At 44.7% G+C, this 21079-nt stretch overlaps 1 protein-coding gene and 2 long non-coding RNA genes across 5 annotated transcripts in view; 2 read left to right on the forward strand and 1 right to left on the reverse strand.

Moving 5' to 3' along the window:
• The first annotated feature begins 3804 nt into the window (after positions 1–3804).
• On the forward strand, positions 3805–4500 carry LOC127611362 (uncharacterized). The gene is made up of 3 exons (XR_007965301.1): positions 3805–3962; positions 4033–4104; positions 4189–4500. It is a non-coding gene; the product is annotated as an uncharacterized LOC127611362 (long non-coding RNA).
• Positions 4501–5297: 797 nt separating this feature from the next.
• On the forward strand, positions 5298–5854 carry LOC127611363 (uncharacterized). The gene is made up of 2 exons (XR_007965302.1): positions 5298–5431; positions 5699–5854. It is a non-coding gene; the product is annotated as an uncharacterized LOC127611363 (long non-coding RNA).
• A 947-nt stretch (positions 5855–6801) lies between these two features.
• The window catches only part of raph1a (Ras association (RalGDS/AF-6) and pleckstrin homology domains 1a), a 57394-nt gene continuing 43116 nt past the window's right edge, over positions 6802–21079 (reverse strand). For all 3 annotated transcript variants that reach the window (XM_052081828.1, XM_052081829.1, XM_052081827.1), the window contains 11 exons: positions 20876–20953; positions 18786–18860; positions 17360–17444; positions 15016–15137; positions 14520–14585; positions 14220–14363; positions 14007–14117; positions 13318–13416; positions 13076–13196; positions 11658–11788; positions 6802–9808 (listed from right to left, as the gene is read on the reverse strand). In XM_052081828.1, coding sequence (XP_051937788.1) covers positions 7538–9808; positions 11658–11788; positions 13076–13196; positions 13318–13416; positions 14007–14117; positions 14220–14363; positions 14520–14585; positions 15016–15137; positions 17360–17444; positions 18786–18860; positions 20876–20953 — 3303 coding nt within the window. In that variant the 3' untranslated portion in view covers positions 6802–7537. The remainder of the gene's footprint in view (positions 9809–11657; positions 11789–13075; positions 13197–13317; positions 13417–14006; positions 14118–14219; positions 14364–14519; positions 14586–15015; positions 15138–17359; positions 17445–18785; positions 18861–20875; positions 20954–21079) is intronic.

Below are 21079 nucleotides of genomic sequence, written 5' to 3' on the forward strand. Positions count from 1 at the left end.
TCAGTGATGTTCCTGGATTCACTGGACGTTTCGGGTCTTTCAACTATCAGACGCCCTCCTCCAGGTGACCCAGCCGGGGTTGATCATGTGATTATATTGTAGCATAATGTTCATTGTCTTCAAAAAATAATGTCAGATGATTACCGATTAAATCATTAATGTTTAGGCGTTACCACTGATTTACATGCACACACCTTCACATTCACCACTGCTGGTGTTTGTTTATTTATCTGTCACACTATTTCACAATTTAAAAAATTCAAATTATATTGTCCTCTCCGTGAGCCGTCACCTTACCGTGGTGGAGGGGTTTGTGTGTCCCAATGATCCTAGGAGCTAAGTTGTCTGGGGCTTTATGCCCCTGGCAGGGTCACCCATGGCAAACAGGTCCTAGGTGAGGGACCAGACAAAGCACGGCTCACAAAAGCCCCTTATGAAAAATAAAATCGATGGTACTCAGTTTCCCTTGACCGGACGCGGGTCACCGGGGCCCCCCTCTGGAGCCAGGCCTGGAGGTGGGGCTCGTTGGCGAGCGCCTGGTGGCCGGGCCTACACCCATGGGGCCCGGCCGGGCTCAGCCCGAAGAGACAACGTGGGTCCCCCTTCTCATGGTCTCACCACCCGTGGGAGTGGTCAAAGGGGTCGGGTGCAATGCGAGCTGGGCGGCAGCCAAAGGCGGGGACCCTGGCGGTCCGATCCTCGGCTGCAGAAGCTAGCTCTTGGGACATGGAATGTCACCTCTCTGGCAGGGAAGGAGCCCGAACTGGTGTGTGAGGCAGAGAAGTTCCGACTGGATATAGTCGGACTTGCCTCCACACACAGCCTAGGTTCTGGTACCAGTCCTCTCGAGAGGGGTTGGACTCTCTTTCACTCTGGAGTTGCTCACAGTGAGAGGCGCAGAGCAGGTGTGGGCATACTTATTGCCCCCCGGCTCAGTGCCTGTACATTGGGGTTCACACCGGTGGACGAGAGGGTTGCATCCCTCCGCCTGCGGGTGGGGGGACGGGTCCTGACTGTTGTTTGTGCATATGCCCCAAACAGCAGCTCAGCATACCCACCCTTTTTGGAGTCCTTGGAGGGTGTGCTGGAGAGTACTCCTGCTGGGGACTCCCTTGTTCTACTGGGGGACTTCAATGCTCACGTGGGCAATGACAGTGAGACCTGGAGGGGCGTGATTGGGAGGAACGGCCCCCCCGATCAGAACTCGAGTGGTGTTTTGTTATTGGACTTCTGTGCTCGTCACGGACTGTCCATAACGAACACCTTGTTCAAACATAAGGGTGTCCATATGTGCACTTGGCACCAGGACACCCTAGGCCGTAGTTCGATGATCGACCTTGTGGTCGTGTCATCGGATTTGCAGCCGCATGTTCTGGACACTCGGGTGAAGAGAGGGGCGGAGCTGTCAACTGATCACCACCTGGTGGTGAGTAGGCTCCGATGGTGGGGGAAGATGCCGGTCCGTCCTGGCAGACCCAAACGTATTGTGAGGGTTTGTTGGGAGCGTCTGGCGGAATCCCCTGTCAGAAGGAGTTTCAACTCCCACCTCCGACAGAGCTTTTCCCATGTTCCGGGGGAGACGGGGGACATTGAGTCTGAGTGGACCATGTTCCGTGCCTCTATTGTTGAGGCGGCCAATCTGAGTTGTGGCCGTAAGGTGGTTGGTGCCTGTCGTGGCGGCAACCCTCGTACTCGCTGGTGGACACCAGCAGTAAGGGATGCCGTCAAGCTGAAGAAGGAGTCTTATCGAGCCTTTATGGCCTGTGGGACCCCAGAGGCAGCTGACGGGTACCGACTGGCCAAGCGGAACGCAGCTTCGGTGGTCGCCGAGGCAAAAACCCGAGCATGGGAAGAGTTCGGTGAGGCCATGGAAGCCGACTTCCGGACGGCTTCGAGGAAATTCTGGTCCACCATCCGACGTCTCAGGAGGGGGAAGCAGTGCACCACTAACACTGTGTACAGTGGGGATGGGGCGCTGCTGACTTCGACTCGGGACGTTGTGAACCGGTGGGCAGAGTACTTCGAAGACCTCCTCAACTCCACCAACACGCCTTCCTTGGAGGAAGCAGAGCCTGGGGACTCTGAGGTGGGCTCTCCTATCTCTGTGGTTGAAGTCACCGATGTGGTTAAAAAGCTCCTCGGTGGCAAGGCCCCAGGGGTGGATGAGATCCGCCCGGAGTTCCTCAAGGCTCTGGATGTTGTGGGGCTGTCCTGGTTGACACGCCTCTGCAACATCGCGTGGTCAACAGGGAGAGTGCCTCTGGATTGGCAGACCGGGGTGGTCGTCCCTCTTTTTAAAAAGGGGGACCGGAGGGTGTGTTCCAACGACAGAGGGATCACACTCCTCAGCCTCCCTGGTAAGGTCTATTCAGGAGTGCTGGAGAGGAGGGTCCGTCAGGAAGTCGAGCCTCAGATTGAGGAGGAGCAGTGTGGATTTCGTCCCGGCCGTGGAACAGTGGACCAGCTCTACACCCTTAGCAGGGTTCTCGAGGGTATGTGGGAATTCGCCCAACCAGTCTACATGTGTTTTGTGGACATGGAGAAGGCGTTTGACCGTGTCCCTCGGGGAGTTCTGTGGGGGGTGCTTCGTGGGTATGGAGTCCCGAACCCCCTGATACGGGCTGTTCGGTCACTATACCACCGATGTCAGAGTTTGGTTCGCATTGCCGGCAGTAAGTCGGAATCGTTTCCAGTGAGGGTAGGACTCCGCCAAGGCTGCCCTTTGTCACCGATTCTGTTCATAACCTTCATGGACAGAATCGCTAGGCGCAGCCGAAGCGTTGAGGGGGTCCGTTTTGGTGGCCTCAGTATTGCATCCCTGCTTTTTGCAGATGATGTGGTGCTGTTGGCTCCTTCAAACAGGGCTCTCCAACTCTCACTGGAGCGTTTCACAGCCGAGTGTGAAGCGGTTGGGATGAAAATCAGCACCTCCAAATCTGAAACCATGGTCCTCAGTCGGAAAAGGGTGGAGTGCCCCCTCCGGGTCGGGGGGGAGATCTTGCCCCAAGTGGAGGAGTTCAAGTATCTTGGGGTCTTGTTCACGAGTGGGGGCAGGAGAGAGCGGGAGATCGACAGGCGGATCGGTGCAGCGTCTGCTGTGATGCGGACGTTGTATTGGTCTGTCGTGGTGAAGAAGGAGCTGAGCCAAAGGGCGAAGCTCTCAATTTACCGGTCGATCTACGTCCCAACCCTCATCTATGGTCACGAGCTATGGGTCGTGACCGAAAGAACGAGATCCCGGATACAAGCGGCCGAAATGAGTTTTCTCCGCAGGGTGTCCGGGCTCTCCCTTAGAGATAAGGTGAGAAGCTCGGTCATCCGGGAGGGGCTCAGAGTCGAGCCGCTTCTCCTCCACATCGAGAGGAGCCAGATGAGGTGGCTTGGGCATCTGATTCGGATGCCTCCTTAGCGCCTCCCTGGTGAGGTGTTCCGGGCATGTCCCACCGGGAGGAGACCCCGAGGAAGACCCAGGACACGCTGGAGAGACTATGTCACCCAGCTGGCCTGGGAACGTCTCGGGATCCCCCGGGGAGAGCTGGAAGAAGTAGCTAGGGAGAGGGACGTCTGGGCTTCCCTGCTAAAGCTGTTGCCCCCGCGACCCGGTCCCGGATAAGCGGTAGAAGATGGATGGATGGATGGAAATTATATTGTATAACACATCTGGGTTTTTTTGGGGGGGAGGGATTAGATTTGTTATATTAATATTCGCGCTGAACATTACGGTTTCATCATATACATTTATGATCCCATATGAATTTATTATATCTGCTGAACATATACAATCAATATAATTCTACTCTATTCACGTCATGTCATAATAATAATTGACCATTTGTTTTTATGTCGCAAAAATGAAATTATTCCTTACATTCATACGCAGTCATTGTGATTGGTCCGTCAGTGTAATTTTCTGTGGCTTGTGATCCTTTTTAAAGGGCTGTCGAGGAGTCAGGGGATCAAAGGTAGATGCGCACACGCAAACACACACACACACTTGAAACATCAGAAACAAGTATGCAATGTGCGTTTCAGGGTCAAGCGGGTGTGATGGGTGCGGAGGGAGCAGCAGGAAAAAAAGGGTCCATGGGATCGAGTGGGCACCAGGTCTCCTCCAATGTGATCCGCAAACCAGCCCCCTCCCGCAATGTACTGTAGGTTGCGTTCACAAGCCGTGTTGGTTTGTTGCAGGGAGAGAAGGGCTACACAGGCTGGAGGGGCCTCAAGGGAGAAATAGGACCACCGTGCATGGTGAAGGTATGTTGTAAACATGAAAGTCATCGGCCACTTATTCCTTTTCAAGGAGGCCGAGGGAAATATGACATTTTAACTGTAGGCCTGTACGCGGGGCATCACAGTGGATAACTGGTTGGCATGTCGGCCTCACAGTGTAGAGGTGCAGGGTCCGATTCCGATTCCGGCTCCGGCCTTCCTTTGTGGAATTTGCATGTTCTCCCCGGGCCTGCGTAGGTTTTCTCCAGGTACTCCGGTTCCTCCCACATTCCAAAAACTCATGTGGCAGGTTAGGTTCATGGTTGGTGAGGCACCGACTCCTTTAGTGTAAGATTACAAATGTATCAACCAAAAACAGTAGCTTATTCAATTGGCTACTGGTTATTTCATATCCAAAATTTGACCCCATGGGTAAAAATACAATATTCTATTGTATTTTTCTTAGACTAATTTATTTTGTTATAAGATTTTGACAGGCTCTGCAGTTTGGTGTCATCAAAATGTTGTGACATCATTAAATTTTGTACAGTCGACCAAACCGAGGAAAGCTAGCTCACAAAATGATCAAACCTAGCTTTCATCTGAACACTGATGTTGACCATAATCTTGTCGAACATTTGTTTTCTCTCGTCTCTGACCGACTGATTTCTTCCACTGTTGTTTCCGCCAAGTGTGCTGCATTTCTGCTCAAATCGCTCATACAGTGTATTAAAGGCCCGTCTCATGCGTTCAACAACTCCAATGGTGTCGTGGGTTCACCTACCTAAATGCCTAAAATACCCAAATAGCTTCCTGCTCCCTTAATTCGTTATGATGGAAATGATTTTTTTTCATGAGAAATTTTGAATGGGTATAATTAACAATTGCAGTAGTTGGCTGTTTTGTGAGTAGATCAGAAAGAAAAAAAATCACTATGAGTGTAGCTGGATAAAATATATTATCGGTAACTGAATCCAACCTTTGCTGACTTTCATCGCAAAGGGAGGCAAAATGCTGACATTTTAGGTCAGATATCTGTGTAGCCTACTTCAGAAAGATGTTGTTGTAGGTTCTTTTCTGATCCATCCTGCAACGTCTTCAGATTTTTATAGCAGATGGAGAAACAACGATGAGGAGGCTGCAAGGGGAGAATGTCATGGTTCTCCGGACCGACAAACGTGCTCACTACATATACATCGATGCCTAGTGGATCGATGTTCTGGTAATCGCGTTTTATGACCTCATGGCAGGCATCGCCTTGTCATCGCTGTCCAGTCAAAAGCATTCAGTTCCTATTTAGGGGTTTTCTTTTTGTTAAGACATTCGGAAATCCATACTGTTCATCAGACAAAAATGTGTTAATGAAATGCCGGACGGTATCAAATGTGCTCTGTAGTATTTGTCGTTGACGATAGACAACATACAGCCAATTACAATCGATGACATCATCTTAAATGTGTTTTCTCTTTCTGTACTGCTGCCTTTGAAGGACCAAGAACTCCAAAAGTGAAAGCATCCCCGCTTGAGTCCGCTGTCTTTCTCAATGCACATCGACCTGAGATTCTCAACATGTTCATTTCACCACGCATGACCTTTATTCCAGCATTTTATCATGCTTTAATAAACCACCAGTTTTATTTAAAAACTTTTGAATGCAAATACGTAGAGCTGTAATTTGTGACGATGCATTAAGCAGGACAATGACCCCAGTTCATTTGAACCTTGTCAAAAAATAAATCTTTGTTCAGTAAACTTTAGCCATGAACATACACGATGTAAATTGTGTAACATATAAGTTACTCTACTTAATAGCCCATTATTTTTGGATTTGTAAATGTAGCCGTTTTAGATTCACTTTTATTATTGCTTGCATCGGGCTGAAACCTTGTGCCAAAATTGCGTAAAATATTTACATTTCACTGGTCACGCCAAGCCCCCCCCCACCCCCACCCGCGCCCTCCCAATACCATTTTTGGACCAAAATGAAGTGTTCAAAGTGTCTTGTTGTCCTTTAATTAACAAACGTGTAAGGTCTCGAACGATTTTGGAGGTTCCATTTTTTGGCACGTTGCCAGCGATTTGAGACAAAGTGGCTGTAGGACAGGCATTTTAAACGGCGGAAGAATACCAGGTGTCTTAATTGGCTGGAGGCCTTTTTTGGGTACAATATACTATTCAAGAACTGTATACGCTCGTCATCATATATTATCCACCCCCCCAAAAAAAGCTCTCTAATTTTTTCATTTATACCTTTTTAAAATGGAGAATTACAACAGCAACAAAAAATCACAGTTCACACCCCTAATAGTCAAGCAAGCATTTGGTCATATATCGTCACCGTCCTATAATAATGGCCCTAGTTTGTCCTTTTTTTTTATTTCTTCAAAAAACACACTAAAAAATGAACCAAATACTGACTAAATTAAAAAAAAATTGGATTTCAGTCTGTTGAAACAAGGATGCAACTGCTTTTAGCAGAGGTGGCCAGCACCGTGAGATGTTTAAGGCAAACATTTTTTTTTAAATTAAATATGACTTAGGCCATTATTTTAAGTGGGTGACAATCGTGTAATGAAATGATGAAATTACAAGTTATCATTTGAACAGTTTAAGCAAGATGAATACTTTTGACATCAAAATCAAACTTTTTGACACCTCCTTTAAAACTTCAAATAATATTGTGGCGATAACATCTTCCTTCCAGCATTAAATAATCTTGTATAAAAACACACTAAAGGTTTGAACTGAAAAGGCCCTCACGCTTCTCCCCTGTCCACGACATACATTAACTATAAACACAACTCGTTACACCGCCCGACATCCTTCCTCATTGCTGCGGTTCCATTTGGGTACCAGCTTTCATGTTTCTTTAACAATCAAAACCTCTCTAATCGAACGAGTTTTACTATTTTGAATGCAAAGCTGAACAAATAGTGAAAAGATTCTGTTTTAGGAGTTTGCCCGTATACACATAAACATATACAGTAAAGACACTGTAATTGTGTATATACTGTATGTTTCTTGACTGAATACTTTAAACATATATTGGTAATGAGACAAACAATAATTTGAATGATAATGCGTATTGGGTCAGTCAATATCGAGCAAACGCAAATCTGCTTCCTGTTTGTGTTCATTGGGATCCAGTCAGAAGTGACCCGCCTTCTTCCTTCCACACGTGTGATTTGATTGGACCAATGAAATCACTACTTTGGCTGGATTTTGGTCTGACCGCGTCTTGAAGATTAGGGAAAGTCACACGACTCAAGATGGAAGATGATTCCACCGTGGGGGGACGATAAATAGTTCCAAAGTCTTTCTTTGTCCTCTACCACTCGCCGGTTAGTTTGGTACTTTGGTCCCGTTTTGGCGGTGCGGGAGGTGGTCCTCGCCGCAGCGTTGCATAGCCTGAGATGTTGGCGTTGTGTTTGGCGGACTGGGAGTGCGCGTGGTGGCGGGACAGCGTTTGCGTGTGCCCGCGGGCCGCCTGTTGCTGCTGCAGGAGCTCGGGCGGCGGGGGCGGGAGGAGGGCCATGTCGTCCATGGTGGCCACTGGCTCCATCTTGGAGGAGGGGATGAGATGGGAGGAGCTGAGCGACCCGTGGCGGGAAACGGACTTCCTCTTCAGAGTGCGGTTAAGGTCCTCCAGGAAGTGAGTCTTAAGCGTCAGGGAGCTCGGTGCTGCGGATTTGGGTGAGGTGGGGGGCACGGGAGAAGAGGAGGAGTAGGAGGTGAGGGTGGGGGGTGGGGTCTGAGAAAGGGGCGGCGACGAGAGCGGCAGTGAGGTCGTCGTGTCGTACGGGCTCGTGTTGCTGGACCGCCGGTTTAGCGTCGGTGGTGCCACCGCTGCCTTTTTCAGGGAGCCTTGCTTCCACGAAGACGTGAGCGGCGCCGGCGGCTGCTGCTGCTTCTGAGGCTGGGGGTTGACCACTGCCACCTTCAGCGGGTTATGGAACTCTGACGGGTGGGGTGGAGGAGGAAAGAGCTCAGAGTCACTTGGCGGGGGCGGGAAGTAGTCTGGGTATGACTCCAGGTGTTGCGGTTGGGAAACTGGGGGCGGGGGTGGCGGCGAAGGGAAATCTGAAGACTGGTGGTGCTGGCTTGATTGGAGCCCCTGGAGGGCCAGCGGGAGGTTGGCCAAATTCAGTTTACCTGGCTTGGGAAGTGGCGTCGGGAGTGCAGAGGACTCCTTGGCGGGCGAGCCGGTCGCCGACGAAGAACTAGAAGACGTACCGGCTTGTCCGAATTTGCTGAGCAGGCTCTCGACTTTCTTGGGCCTGTCGTCGGGCCCCTCGCCCGAGTTGGAGCGCACGGAGGAGGCCCTCTGTGGGGTCGGTGGAGGCCCCCGCTTGATGGAGCCAGCGGATGAAGTGGAAGGTGACTTTTTTATGGGGGAACCCGTCTTTGAGGAAGGCGGAGGGGGGAAGTCGTTGAGGGATCCGTCAGGAGGAGGCGGGGGGAACTCGGGCGACTGGGGAGCGACAGCGCCGCCCGGCTGCCATTTTGGTTTTGCCTTGACTGCTGGAGGAGAGTGAGGAGCACCTAACTTTGATCCTTCCAGGGAGTTGGAGGAGGGAGGAGGGGAGGAGACAGCGTTTCCCGGGAATTGATTGACAATCTGCTTGACCAACGACGAGGTAGCCATGGAGACAGAAGAGGAGGAGGAGGACGGGGAGAGGACGAGGTTTTTGGAGGAGAGGCTGTGCTGCTTGGGGAGCGTGGGGGGTGGCTGATTAGGGGAGTGGCCTGTCGAGAAACTCTGCTGCTTCTTTACAGGCCCGTGGCTGCTGGCAGGCGCTGTGGGTGACACTGGGGATAGCGCAAGCGGGAGGGAGGAGGGCCCTGCGGGTCTTCGTGCAGTTTGGGGAGGAAATCCAACCGTGAAGGTTTTGGGTGGTGCCGGAGGCGGGGCGTTGGGGGACAAAGGCCGCAGGGCCGCAGGGGTCGAGAGCTCCGCCGCAGGTGGAGGCGGAGGGGGAGAGGATTCTTCAGCACTAGCTGGGGTGAAGTCATACACCATGTTGGGGAACTTTTGCGCCAGGAACTGCTGGAGGCCAGCGTTGGACAGTTGAGCATGGTGATCTAGTGTGGGGTCGAGGGGCGGAGGCAACTCATTGCTTTCCAGAATCTCCGGTGGCGGAGGTGGTAGGTACGAGGGTTCGTGCAAGTCATCCTCTGATGGGGAATGAGTCAGAGCCGAGGGACCGGGTAGGCTGAATTTCACCGCGGAGCCAGGAACAGGAGCTGCAGGTGGAAGAGGCGGCGGTGGGGACGGAGGCGACGGAGAGGTGGCACCGTAAGCGGCCGGGAGAGTGTTGTAGTTGGGCAGCGGGGCGTTTGCGGCCGGCTGCGTTCGAGACTGGTTCTGGTTCTGCAGGCGAGCCAACGTGCTGTACTTGACATAGGCGGCCACCGAAGCCGTCTGGCAGGCCTCACCTTCGGCCACGGACAGAGATGAAGAATCGTCGGGCTGAACCATCCCGTCGGTGTAGCTGCTTCGAGAGGGCAGCGTTTGAGCCTGCGAAAGCGGGAGGTGCTGGGAGGAGACGGTAGGGATTTGCAAAGGGATGGGCTTACTGATGGCATCCATCTTCATCATCTGGATCGAACCAAAACGACACATGGGAACGTGTGAAAGAAAAGAGGGGAAGAGAGGAGTGACAAACAACCATTATTGTAATTTGCAGCAAGCAAATGCATGGAGTCAAACAGCAAGCCATGGGAAAATGCACCATCTGCAGGCAGAACAGGAAACCACAACCACTGCATTCCAGTAAATTGGTGCATCAAACGCATGAGAGAAGAAAATGCCTTTCAGACATTTTTCGATCAGGCATTTCCGAGTGCCTGCTTACAGAACTGATGTGGGGTGCTTCATTTAAATATTTAGATGATCGATTGCGAAATCCTGACAGAACAACGTCCAGCAACCTCCGTGCCCGTTTTTATACGTTTAAACCAGTGGTCACCAACATGGTGCCCGCGGGCACCAGGTAGCCCGTGAAGACCACTTGAGTAGCCCGCCAGTGCCTGGACATTGTGATTTGCTAGTAGAAATTATGATTTAAAAATGCAAACATTGGCAGTACTGTGAGACATTTCGAAACACGATCAAAGTCTGACAATTTAAATCATCAAGTATTAAAAATAACACATCCTCATATTATTGAAGGTATTTTGGACAAATATGTTATTTCAGACGTGTATCAATTTGGTAGCCCTTCACACAATCGGTACACATGAAGTTGCTCTCACCCTCAAAAATGTTGGTGACACCTGGTTTAAACTTTCGTAAATCAGGCACTTACCGTATTGGCCCTGATTACAAGACGGCCCTGACTATAAGGCGACCCCATCTTTTTCAAGACTCAAGTTTGAAAAAAGACTTTTTGAACACCAAATTATTTTTCTACAGAAGATAATTACAGTACATCTGAAACAAATGATTCTAACAATATATCTGAGAGAAAAAACATGTTATAAGATAAGAAAAACCTTTATTAGTCTCACAATGGAGAAATTCCCAATTCACAGCAGCAAAGTTATGAAAGTAAGAAGTAGAACAACAACATTTTTATTATTTTGCCTCATTTACATCTTAATATCTGAACATTTAAATATGTAAACTAAAGTGCAATCACATTCGTAAATGAATGGCTTCTGGTTTTTGAAATGTAAATTGCATCATCACTTCTCCTCAGCTGCCGGTTAACCTGGCCGATCTTTGACCCACCTTTCTCGAGATTGTCGCTACGTTTCTCCGTTTTCTGTTATCTCTTCTATTATTTTATTCTCTTTTATTTCATACCACTATTTTTTTATTTTTCTTCATGCTACCGCTATTTTGATTTTTATTCTTCGTGACAGGGGTTAACTTTGGCCTGGGGAGTCAAGTTCAGCATTCGCTTCAATGATATCTGGCGCCATCTAGCGTCGTAAATGGGTATAATGTCTAGACCCTGGATACAAGACAACCCCCACTTTTTCAGTCTTATTTCAATGCAAAAACATTGTCTTATATTCGGGCCAATACGGTAAGTGTCCAGGCACTCGATACCCGTCACTGCTAACTTGGGGGGAAATTTCTACGTTCTTGTGTCATCACACCACAAATTTCAAGCAGTGTTTAGTTTATAGCTTTTTCACTGGACTGGAGAGTTATGAAAAGTGTATCGATGTTTGATATCATGCGGACTGCAAAAAAGAAAGAAATAATCATTCAACCGTACACACTCAAACTACTTCCTGTCTAACCTCTGCTGCCTCTGCCACCAGCACACAGTGGCACTGCCACGAGCCCTTTCACCTTTGACCGCTGGCAGGAAAGCAGAGGGGAAACGTGGGAATTGTGGTCTGACAATGAACAAGGAGTCGGAAGAGAATGTGTGTGTGTGTGTGTGTGTGTGCGTGCGATTGCACGCAAGTGCGTGCTTTGGATGCAGTCGCACCTCTCCCTGTGTTCCCCTCCTCCACGCATCCGAGAAGATGGAGCTGACAACGCTCTGGGAGCGGGCGTGGCCTGATGATGTTGTCTCTGACACTCCGCTGTCTGAGTGGCTGGAGTTGTTTGACTGAGACTCTGGAATATCAACAGAATCAAGTTTATTGCAGACCAAAATACATTTAATTTTAATTTAATGTTGTTGTCATTTTTCGGTTTATTGTATTTATTTTGAACCCTTTTTGGGATTCTGCATTGATTTTAAGATTCTTAATTTCATTTTGTCATTCGAGGGATTCTTAATTTGAACTTTGTGCCATTTTAATAACTGATTTGATATTGTGACTTTTTAAAATTGCATTTGCTTGTGACATTTCAGAAATTGTACATTGAATTTTGTGTCATTTTACTGTATAAATTCGTCTTAATTTTTTAAGAATATATTTTTCGAAATTCTTTAATTTGGTTTACTTTCAGAATGTTTACTTTCATTTTGTGACATCAGAAATCGGCCATTTGATGTGTCATCGAAGATAATATTCATTTGATTGTGTCATTTTAAGAATCAATAATAAGAATCAAACAAATTTTTGACTCATCCAGTTTTTTGGGGGGTTAAATTTCATGAATCTTCAGCCATCTTGAGCGGCGAATGTGAGTGTTTGCACACAGTAAATGTTTTTTTTGTGAGGTATCAATCAAGGGTGTAAAATGTTGCAAATATGTTAAGTTTTATTTTTTGGCACCATTACATTTTTAACATGTTAAATATTTCATTGGGACAAGAAAAACACTCATACGTTTTCATCACTCAGGGAGATAAAACTTTTGTCATTTGTCTTCATTGGAGAGACTTTACATTTTGTCACACACATTGACACATGACACTTTTAGAATTCTTCATTTAACCGTATCGTTTTAGAAACTCTTGCTATAGAAACAATTGAGGACCCATTTGATTTATTGTAATTTTAGACATTTTTCTTTGATTGTTGTGTAGTATCTGTACTGTTCTGTAGTATTTTGTGTCCTCTTAGGTATTCGCGATTTTATTTGGTATCATTTTGGTATTCATCATTTGATTTGGTGTCATCCATGCCGCAACGTATTATTTGAGACATTTAAGCAATTATTGATTTAATTTTGTGTCATTTTTAGTAATTTTCTCAGATTTCTTTTTTTGTCTATTCTTCTTGTTGGGTCATTAAGATAAAGACTACCTGTTTTTTCCTCTCATAGAATCTGCCTCTATTTCAGGATATACTCTGATTTTGAAATTGAGATTTTATTTCCCCTGATCACATCTGCAGAATGTTGAACCAAAACATATTTGTCTTCATATTATTTCACCTCATTCTGAGCTGATCCATTTGGGCTGTGGCCCGAAATTGACATTGGTGCAAAACCTGTGAAGGCAAAAGTCACCTGGAAGACTGGAGGAGGAAGACCCCGACTTGATTGAGGAGGAGGACAGCGACGACCAGTCGTAGGCGGCCTCTGTCCTCCTCATGGCCTCCTGAAAATTGATGTACAGCTGCTTGCCATACTGGAAGAACAAGACCAAATATCAAGACCCGATGCCATTTTTGTTTATGCTTCTGCCATTCAAAGGCCAAGCCAGTCAGGGATGTTTGACATCATGTGACAAAACTTTTTCATGTTGTTACCTTGGCGATGCGAATACTGTTGACCCATTGCTGGAGTGTCCTGACGTCATCGCAGCAGAGATACTTAATGTACTGAGACTTCTTCTGGATTTGAGGGTGCTGCGTAAACACATTTATAAATCTCTGTAAGTGGTATGATCACTGCGCGTGACATGCTGCCACTTCCAAAAATGCAACCCGCCCCCCCCAAAAAAAACAACCAAAATACAACCAAAAAACCCTACTTTAATACTGAAGCAAGGTTATTCTACGGGGTGAAGGATTATACACCTCCCGAAAAAAACTTTCTCACAATTTGAAACATTTAAGACCTCTCAACCACTAAATGGGACGACTGTGAGTGGGAAACTAAGGGCTCGATATGATTAACTTCATACTTTTTCAGAAATGTTTTCATTCTCAAAATCAGATCAAAACTTGGACTGACAAGAGTTTTTTTTACCTCATTTTCATATGGCAATAATTTCAATTTAAAGAAAAAAATACTTTAATGAATTTAGATTTTAACTTTTTGTAATTACATAATGTGCATATTTTTCCACAACTTTTTACCCCCCCCCATAAAAAATTAATTCATGCTGCTATACCCGAAATGGTTTATTGGGCTTTCACCTAATGTAGTAATTTACAAGAGGCCACTAGAGGGCGCTGTAGACCATACTGTCATCAAGTACGATGGATGATGCTACCTTGAGAACCATGCAGAAGTCGGTCGGAGCCTTGTACTTGCTCTTGTAATCTTGGCCGTGGTAGACGTTCACATGGTCCAACTGGAGAAAACACACCAGGTCTCTGGATGCCTGCTCAAACAAACATCATTAAATGCATCATAGTCATTTAAATTTAACGCATTTCATTATTTCACATTCATACACGCATCACGCGCACTCACACACACACACCTTGGCTTTGCCTTTGGGGACGTAGTAGATCCCAGACGCTCTCAGTAGGAAGTAGCGTTTCTTCCAGGACTTTTTTCCATCTTCTTTCAGCCACAGCACGCCCTCCATCTCCGGGACTGACACTGAGCTGCCACCAAAACACTCCTGACACAGACACAAAACCGGAAATGTTGAGCAACCAAGATATCACCATAGCTGTTGATGCTTTTTCACACCAGTCTTTGTCAGGGACTTTGATTGTTAATGCTTTTCATGCTCATGATGCGTTTAGGGACGAAGCAGCATGCAATGTCAACTAACCTCTAACAGGGCCTCTTTGTTCCGCTCAGCCATCTCGCACGTCTCCTTCCGCCCCAACAAATAATTCTGCATCACAAAAAAGTAAATAAAAATCTGAAAGACGAGGACATTTCCATGACAGGTGCAGCTATTCAGAAATGTACTGTACATGCTTGATTGTACAGTAATCCCTTGTTTATTGCGGGTAATGGGGACCAAAACCACCCATAATAAACGAAAATCTGCGAAGTAGTGACCAATAAACATACAGGTACAAAAATTAATTAATTAAAAATGTTTTTTTTAAGTCTGCAAAAAGTCCGAAAACGGTCCGCGAGAAGCTGCAAAACAACAGCGAGTCACATAGAGCAACATCTACAGGACTGTACTCCATGAATATTTTTGAAAAAATCTGCGATGCACTGAAGCCGCGATAAACGAACCGCAAAATAGCGAGGGATCACTGTATTTGTCTTTTTTTGTGGGGGCGGTGGTGGGAAGTCAATGGGTGAATTACCTGCGGGTTCTTAAACAGCACATACTTCTCAATGCGTTCAGTGAACATGAGACGGTTCTGGCTGTCTCTGGTCCAGTTTAGCAGGTTCTCCACCAGGTTCTCATGATCCTCAAAGATGCGTTCTGCAACATACAAAAACGATGTGTAAACCGCCGTTAACGCTGATCTGATTGACATTCGATAATAAATACAATACAAATAAATACAATGAAGTTGTATCCAATCCAATGCAAAATTGGCTCTATCATCAATTGACATCCATGATCTCAAAAAAATAATAATTTGAAATGTGGACTCATCAGACCACAGCACACTTTTCTACTTTGCATCAGTACGTCACAGATGAACTCAGGCCTTGAGATGTCTTGCTTGAGATAGTACGTGCATTGTATTAACTGGCATTTGTAGATGTAGTGACAAACCGTGTTAACTGTCAATTGTTTTCTGAAGTGTTCCTTAGCCCATGTGACGATGTACTTTACACCAAACATTAAATGATGGTTTTCGGGCTTGCCACTTACATACAGAATCTGTCCCCACAAAAAAATGTGTTCTTGTAAAAGTACAACTTTTTTCTCGAAAAGTATGACTCATAACCTTTCTAAAATATGCCATTTTTACTTGTAAAATTAGACTTTACTCTCATACTACCAGTACTACAGTATTCCCATTTTTTCTGGTTTTTTAGTGCGGCTTTTATACTATTTTGTTAAAGTGTGACAATTATTATGACCAGCAATCTATTTCTCTCTATATGTAAGCAATTTCATGATTAAATTTCTTAAACATATTACAGGTGCATATTATACACTAATAGTTGCTTTTCGAGAAACGTAACAATTTTTGAGGTGATATTGCACTTTTTCAAAATTGACTTTTAGTTTGTTTTGAATAACACAAAACCTTTTTCTACATTCAAAAAGAATCAATGAGATTTGTTATTAAGAAATCCCTCGGCGCATCATTATATTATCTAATGTCATTATTGTAAAGCATTAAAAGCTCTTTTCAATCAGAAGGGAGAAAAAAATACAGCCACAACTTAATAAAAAGCTCAGCTCGCTATTGGTTGTCCCACTTATATCATATGATGCTTTGAATATTGTGCAAAGTGATGCAGTTTTCCTGTTTTTACCAAAAAACAAATCAAACAAACACACCAACAAATTTCAGCCCTAGGAAATATATGTGTGTATAGTAAATGTGGTTGTGTGTGTAGTGTGTTTATGCTGTGTAAAAGGGGATACGACTCTTTGTCAGGAACTAATTTCATTTCAGAGTTGTTCTAAATAGGCGTCATGTTAAAGGCAGTTTGCAGGGGTTTGTATCGACTATTCAGGCGTGTTTTCACCTTCTCTGAGCGTCTTTTTTATACAACGTTGAATGGCTGGTAGCACGCTCAAGATGTGGGTTACATCACATGCATCACCACACAGGACCTACATTAAAGACTGCATACGTGTGTGCGTGTGCGCGTGTGTGCGTGTGTGTGTGTGAGTGTGTGTCGAAAACCGTTAAGCGGAGTTGAAGCCAATTGTAGAGTCTAAATGTGTGGCCGGAAAACACACATCTTTCCTATCTATCCCCTCGAGGGGAGTGTGTACTCATCTTTGGTGCTGAATATCTGAGTGCATACAGTCTTTTTACTACTGGCTGATGCTGCGTTCAAGCGTACTGGGACAACTTGCTACAGTACTAGTGACAACCCTCACTTGGTACTTAACAAGATAAAAATGCAAGTCTAATGCAACATCAATGTATCCCATCAGGCATTCTTTAATTGTTTACGATACTATACCAGTGAAATTACATTAAATCTATGGGACAAAAATGTCAGTAAAATTGAGGCGTGACAATTGTGCTCAATGTCGACATCTAAAGGATGATTAATAACACAAAAATTGAACATGTTCTAAATCAGGGGTGTCAAACTCATTTATGGCGCGGGGCACATTTTAGTTACCGTTTCACTTGGAGGGTTGTTATGACTGAAACCATATAATGAAGTCAAGAATAACAGTTGATTCAATTATTGTTTACGTTCCTATCATGAGGGGGTTGGTAACAAGAAAATGCTTAGGATATATCTGTTATTTATTACATGTGAGAATTTAAAATTTTGGTAGACATTTTAGAAAGGATCATGAAAGTTGACATGTTTGAGCTGCTTTTGCGGGCCACATAAAATGATGTGGCAGGCCAGATCCGGGCCCCGGGCATTGAGTTTGACACCTGTGTTCTAATTGAACCCAACATGTTAATGGATAGATTTTGGTATAGCTTATTTAGCTGTGAATTAAGAAGACAAAAATCAGGAGGTGGTGATTTGGGTGTGTTTTATTACCCATTTGCAGGTCATTAATGGTTTCCACCAGCGACCAGTCTGGACTGTAGCCACAATGGGACTTCTCCAGTAAACTGTCCAAAACCTGAGGCACACGACATTCTACACTTATTCTGATGACATGGCCAACAATAAAATTCCAATATAAAAATATATAAACAAAATTAATACATATATACTGTAACTATCATAGAACACGACAAAATGCAAACCCAATTCCAATGAGATAGGGACATTGAAATAATTTTAAAAAATTGAAAACGGTGATTTGCAAATCATATTTAACCTATATTAAATTAAAATCTGTGCACTCAAAGACAAGCTATTTAATGTTCAAACTAATAAACTTTATAGTTTTCAGCAAATAATCTTTAACTTTGAATTTTATGGCTGCAACAAATTCCCAAAAAGCTGGGACAGTTTCATGTTTCCCACTGTTGCATCACCTTTTTGTTTAAGAGCATTCAATAAAATGTTTGGGAACCGAGGACAAAAATTGTTGAAACTTTGTAGGTGGAATTCTTTCCCATTCTTTCCACAGTCTGCGGTCTCCATGGTTATATTTTATGCTTCATGTTGTACCACACATTTTCAATGGGAGACAGGTCTGGACTGCAGGCAGGCCTATCTCGTACCCGCACTCTTTGATTATGACGCCACGCTATTGTAACATGCAGAATGTGGTCTGACACGTATAGCTGAAATAAGTAAGGTCGTCCATGAAAAAGACTTTGCTTGGATGACAGCATGTTTCTCCAAAACCTGTATGTACCTTTCAGCATCAATGGTGCCTTCAGGGATGTGAAAGTTAACCATGCCAGTGACACTAAGACAGCCCCATACCACCACTGATGCTTTTTTTAACTTTGAGTGCAGAATAGTCCAGATGGTTCTTTTCCACTTTGGCCTAAAGGAATCAACCTCCACAATTTCCAAAAACAGTTTGAAATGTGGACTCGTCAGACCACAGAACACTTTTCCACTTTGCATCTGTCCATATTATTTGCATCCGTCCATGTTGGATGAGCTCGGCCCCAGAGAAGTCGGCAGCATTTCTTGGTGTTGTTGATAATTGGCTTTTGCTTCACATCGTAGAGTTTTAAGTTTGGCGGATGTAGCACCAAACTCTATTTACTGACATTGGTTTTCGGAAGTGTTCCTGAGCCTGTGTTGAGATAAAATTCTAGGATAATGACTATTTGCTAATAACAATAACGTTTATCAGTTTAAACATGATATATCTTGTCTTTACTCAATATACTGTAGGTTGAATATGATTTGCAAATCTTTGTATTCTGTTTTTATTAATGTTTAACAAAACATCCCAACTGCATTGAAACTGTGTTTTGGACTCACATGAAGTCTTTATGTCAGTTACTCAAACTGATTGCCATGCTCAGAGAAGGGATTCTAAGAAGAGTTTTACCTGTCTGACGGTTTGCCTCTCATCCACCATCATGGTTTTCGAGCTCTCATCCGACAAATGAACACGAATCACCAACTGTGAAGACACACATTTTCCATCAATACTGTAATGAAATCATCCTGGGCCAAATCAAATTAAGACAAATAAAGACAATTTTTTTATACAATGTTGTGAGAAAGTATTTGCCTATTGCCAGTTTTTGTTGTTGCACATATCGATCTTTTTTGAATTGTTTGAGCTCAATAATGGAATGAATTTTTCTAGCATAAACTTCCAACCACAGGATTTGCAACATTTACCGGAGCCAATTTTCAAATCAGGACAAGACTGTAACATATGCAGAGAAAAGGCGCAGAAAGGGGTCATCGTGAATCAGGAAAGCTGAGATCACTCCTGCCAGATACTTACACATCTGATTCAAGCCGAGGTTATACTCCAAATCTGTAAAATGGCTGGACAAATACGGATCACATGCTCAAAAACCATCTATTGTCGAGCCAAACGTGTGAAAATGGTCCCGCTCCAAAAAGTTTCATTGGTGCTACCCAAGTGTAGAAATGCAGATGCAAAGACAGCTCAGGATTCCTTGAATCTGTTTGACCTGCGTTAAGTCGCCGTATCTGGTGCACAACTTTAGAGGGCTGCGCAGGACCTTTCATCATCACTTACACTTTTAATATTAACACATAAGAAAATGAAATAACAAAATAATCAAAGCGTTGCCTTATTCAGCTCTATGAGTGGGGCCAAAATGGTATCACAAGCTTGCAATATTATGCAGCTGTACAAGCAGATTGCGTGGTCATGTCACCATGTAACATCCAGTATATGAGGACAGCGTGCAAACATGACTAATGCATTTCATTGGTGTGAATATAAGTGTCCCCACATGCTTTTATTTTTTGCTTTGTGACACCATGGTCGGTTTTGACACAGACCAAGAAACAAAACTGCTTGCATGTATGAAATGCACGTAGAATAAAATGTACGTCGTTAAGTCAAACACTTCCCAAGTTTCTTTGATGTCATACATTATTATCAAATGTTTTTCTTTGGTTACATTGTACATCGATAACTGTATTTTAACATTTGTTGAGAATGTTATAATTTTATTTAAAACAGTCTGTAGAGTTAATAAAAGGTTTTACAATGGCAACAGTTTAGCACTTTCTTTTCCCCCCCCTTAATTCCCATGTTTGCTGATATTTCTGACATGACAGCAATTGAACACAGGAGGTAGCAGAAGTTCATTTTGTATTTGTGTGTTTGCCACATGCGGAAATCCAGGCTGTTAATCCAGCATCACTGTTCCTCTCTCTGTGGGATTGTGATTTCAATCGCAATGATCATTATGCTGAGTGTTGTATAAATGTGTGTGTGTGTGTCCAGCTGTTATTGACAAACGTTGTCGAGTATCACTGACCTGACCCACATAGCCTGGACGGCTGGACACGTGCCGGAAACACACACGCGCGCACACACACACACGCATGCACACTCACGCATACACACACGCACAAAAGGTGGCCTAAATGGTACTTGCAGGCCTGAAAAAGGTTTCTAATGTAACCACACAGAATAATCAGTTGTTTAATAATTAGCTAGCTCAAAACTTTGTATTGCAGTGAACCCTAGCAGATATGCAGTTTGGTATTTCCAAATTCAAGTATTTGATTTTTTTGTTGTTGTTTTTAAATGTTAATGGCCAACTCAATTTAAGTATGACTTTTGCGCAATGATGTGGCATCTATATGCCAAGAAAATATGGTGACATGATTTAAGGTCGTTATTTTGACAAAAGTAGCGCTTTGCCATCATCTCGTTGCCATGGAAGGACATCCAAGTAAGTGGAGTGGTTTCACTTTTGACCAATATCTTCCATATTTTGTGGGTTCCATAAGCAATTTTGAGCACTTAAAAGTCTGTGTCAATTATTCACAGGTTTTCACCATTGGTGGCAAGGGCTTGGTCCCTACCCCCCACAAATTGTGGGACAACACTGCAGTTTATAGGCAGAATACTCATTGCACAACTGATTCCATTGTACAGGTGAAACTAATGTGAACAGCAGGTGCAAAGAACAACCTTACCTTTTTCACCTGGGCCTCCTTTATCTTCTCCAGGGCGACTCGGATGTTGTCCGCCTTCAGCTTTGCAGCCTGCTCCTCCTGCACGCACGCACAGAGCACGCACACGCGCGCGCACACACACACACAGTCAGTGGCTGTGAATACATGACTTTAGTGCACACCGAAATGCCTACAATTAGCGGAACATACTTTACCTGACTCTTC

This window comes from Hippocampus zosterae, chromosome 12, assembly GCF_025434085.1.
Source record: "Hippocampus zosterae strain Florida chromosome 12, ASM2543408v3, whole genome shotgun sequence".
Taxonomy (NCBI): Eukaryota; Metazoa; Chordata; class Actinopteri; order Syngnathiformes; family Syngnathidae; genus Hippocampus; species Hippocampus zosterae.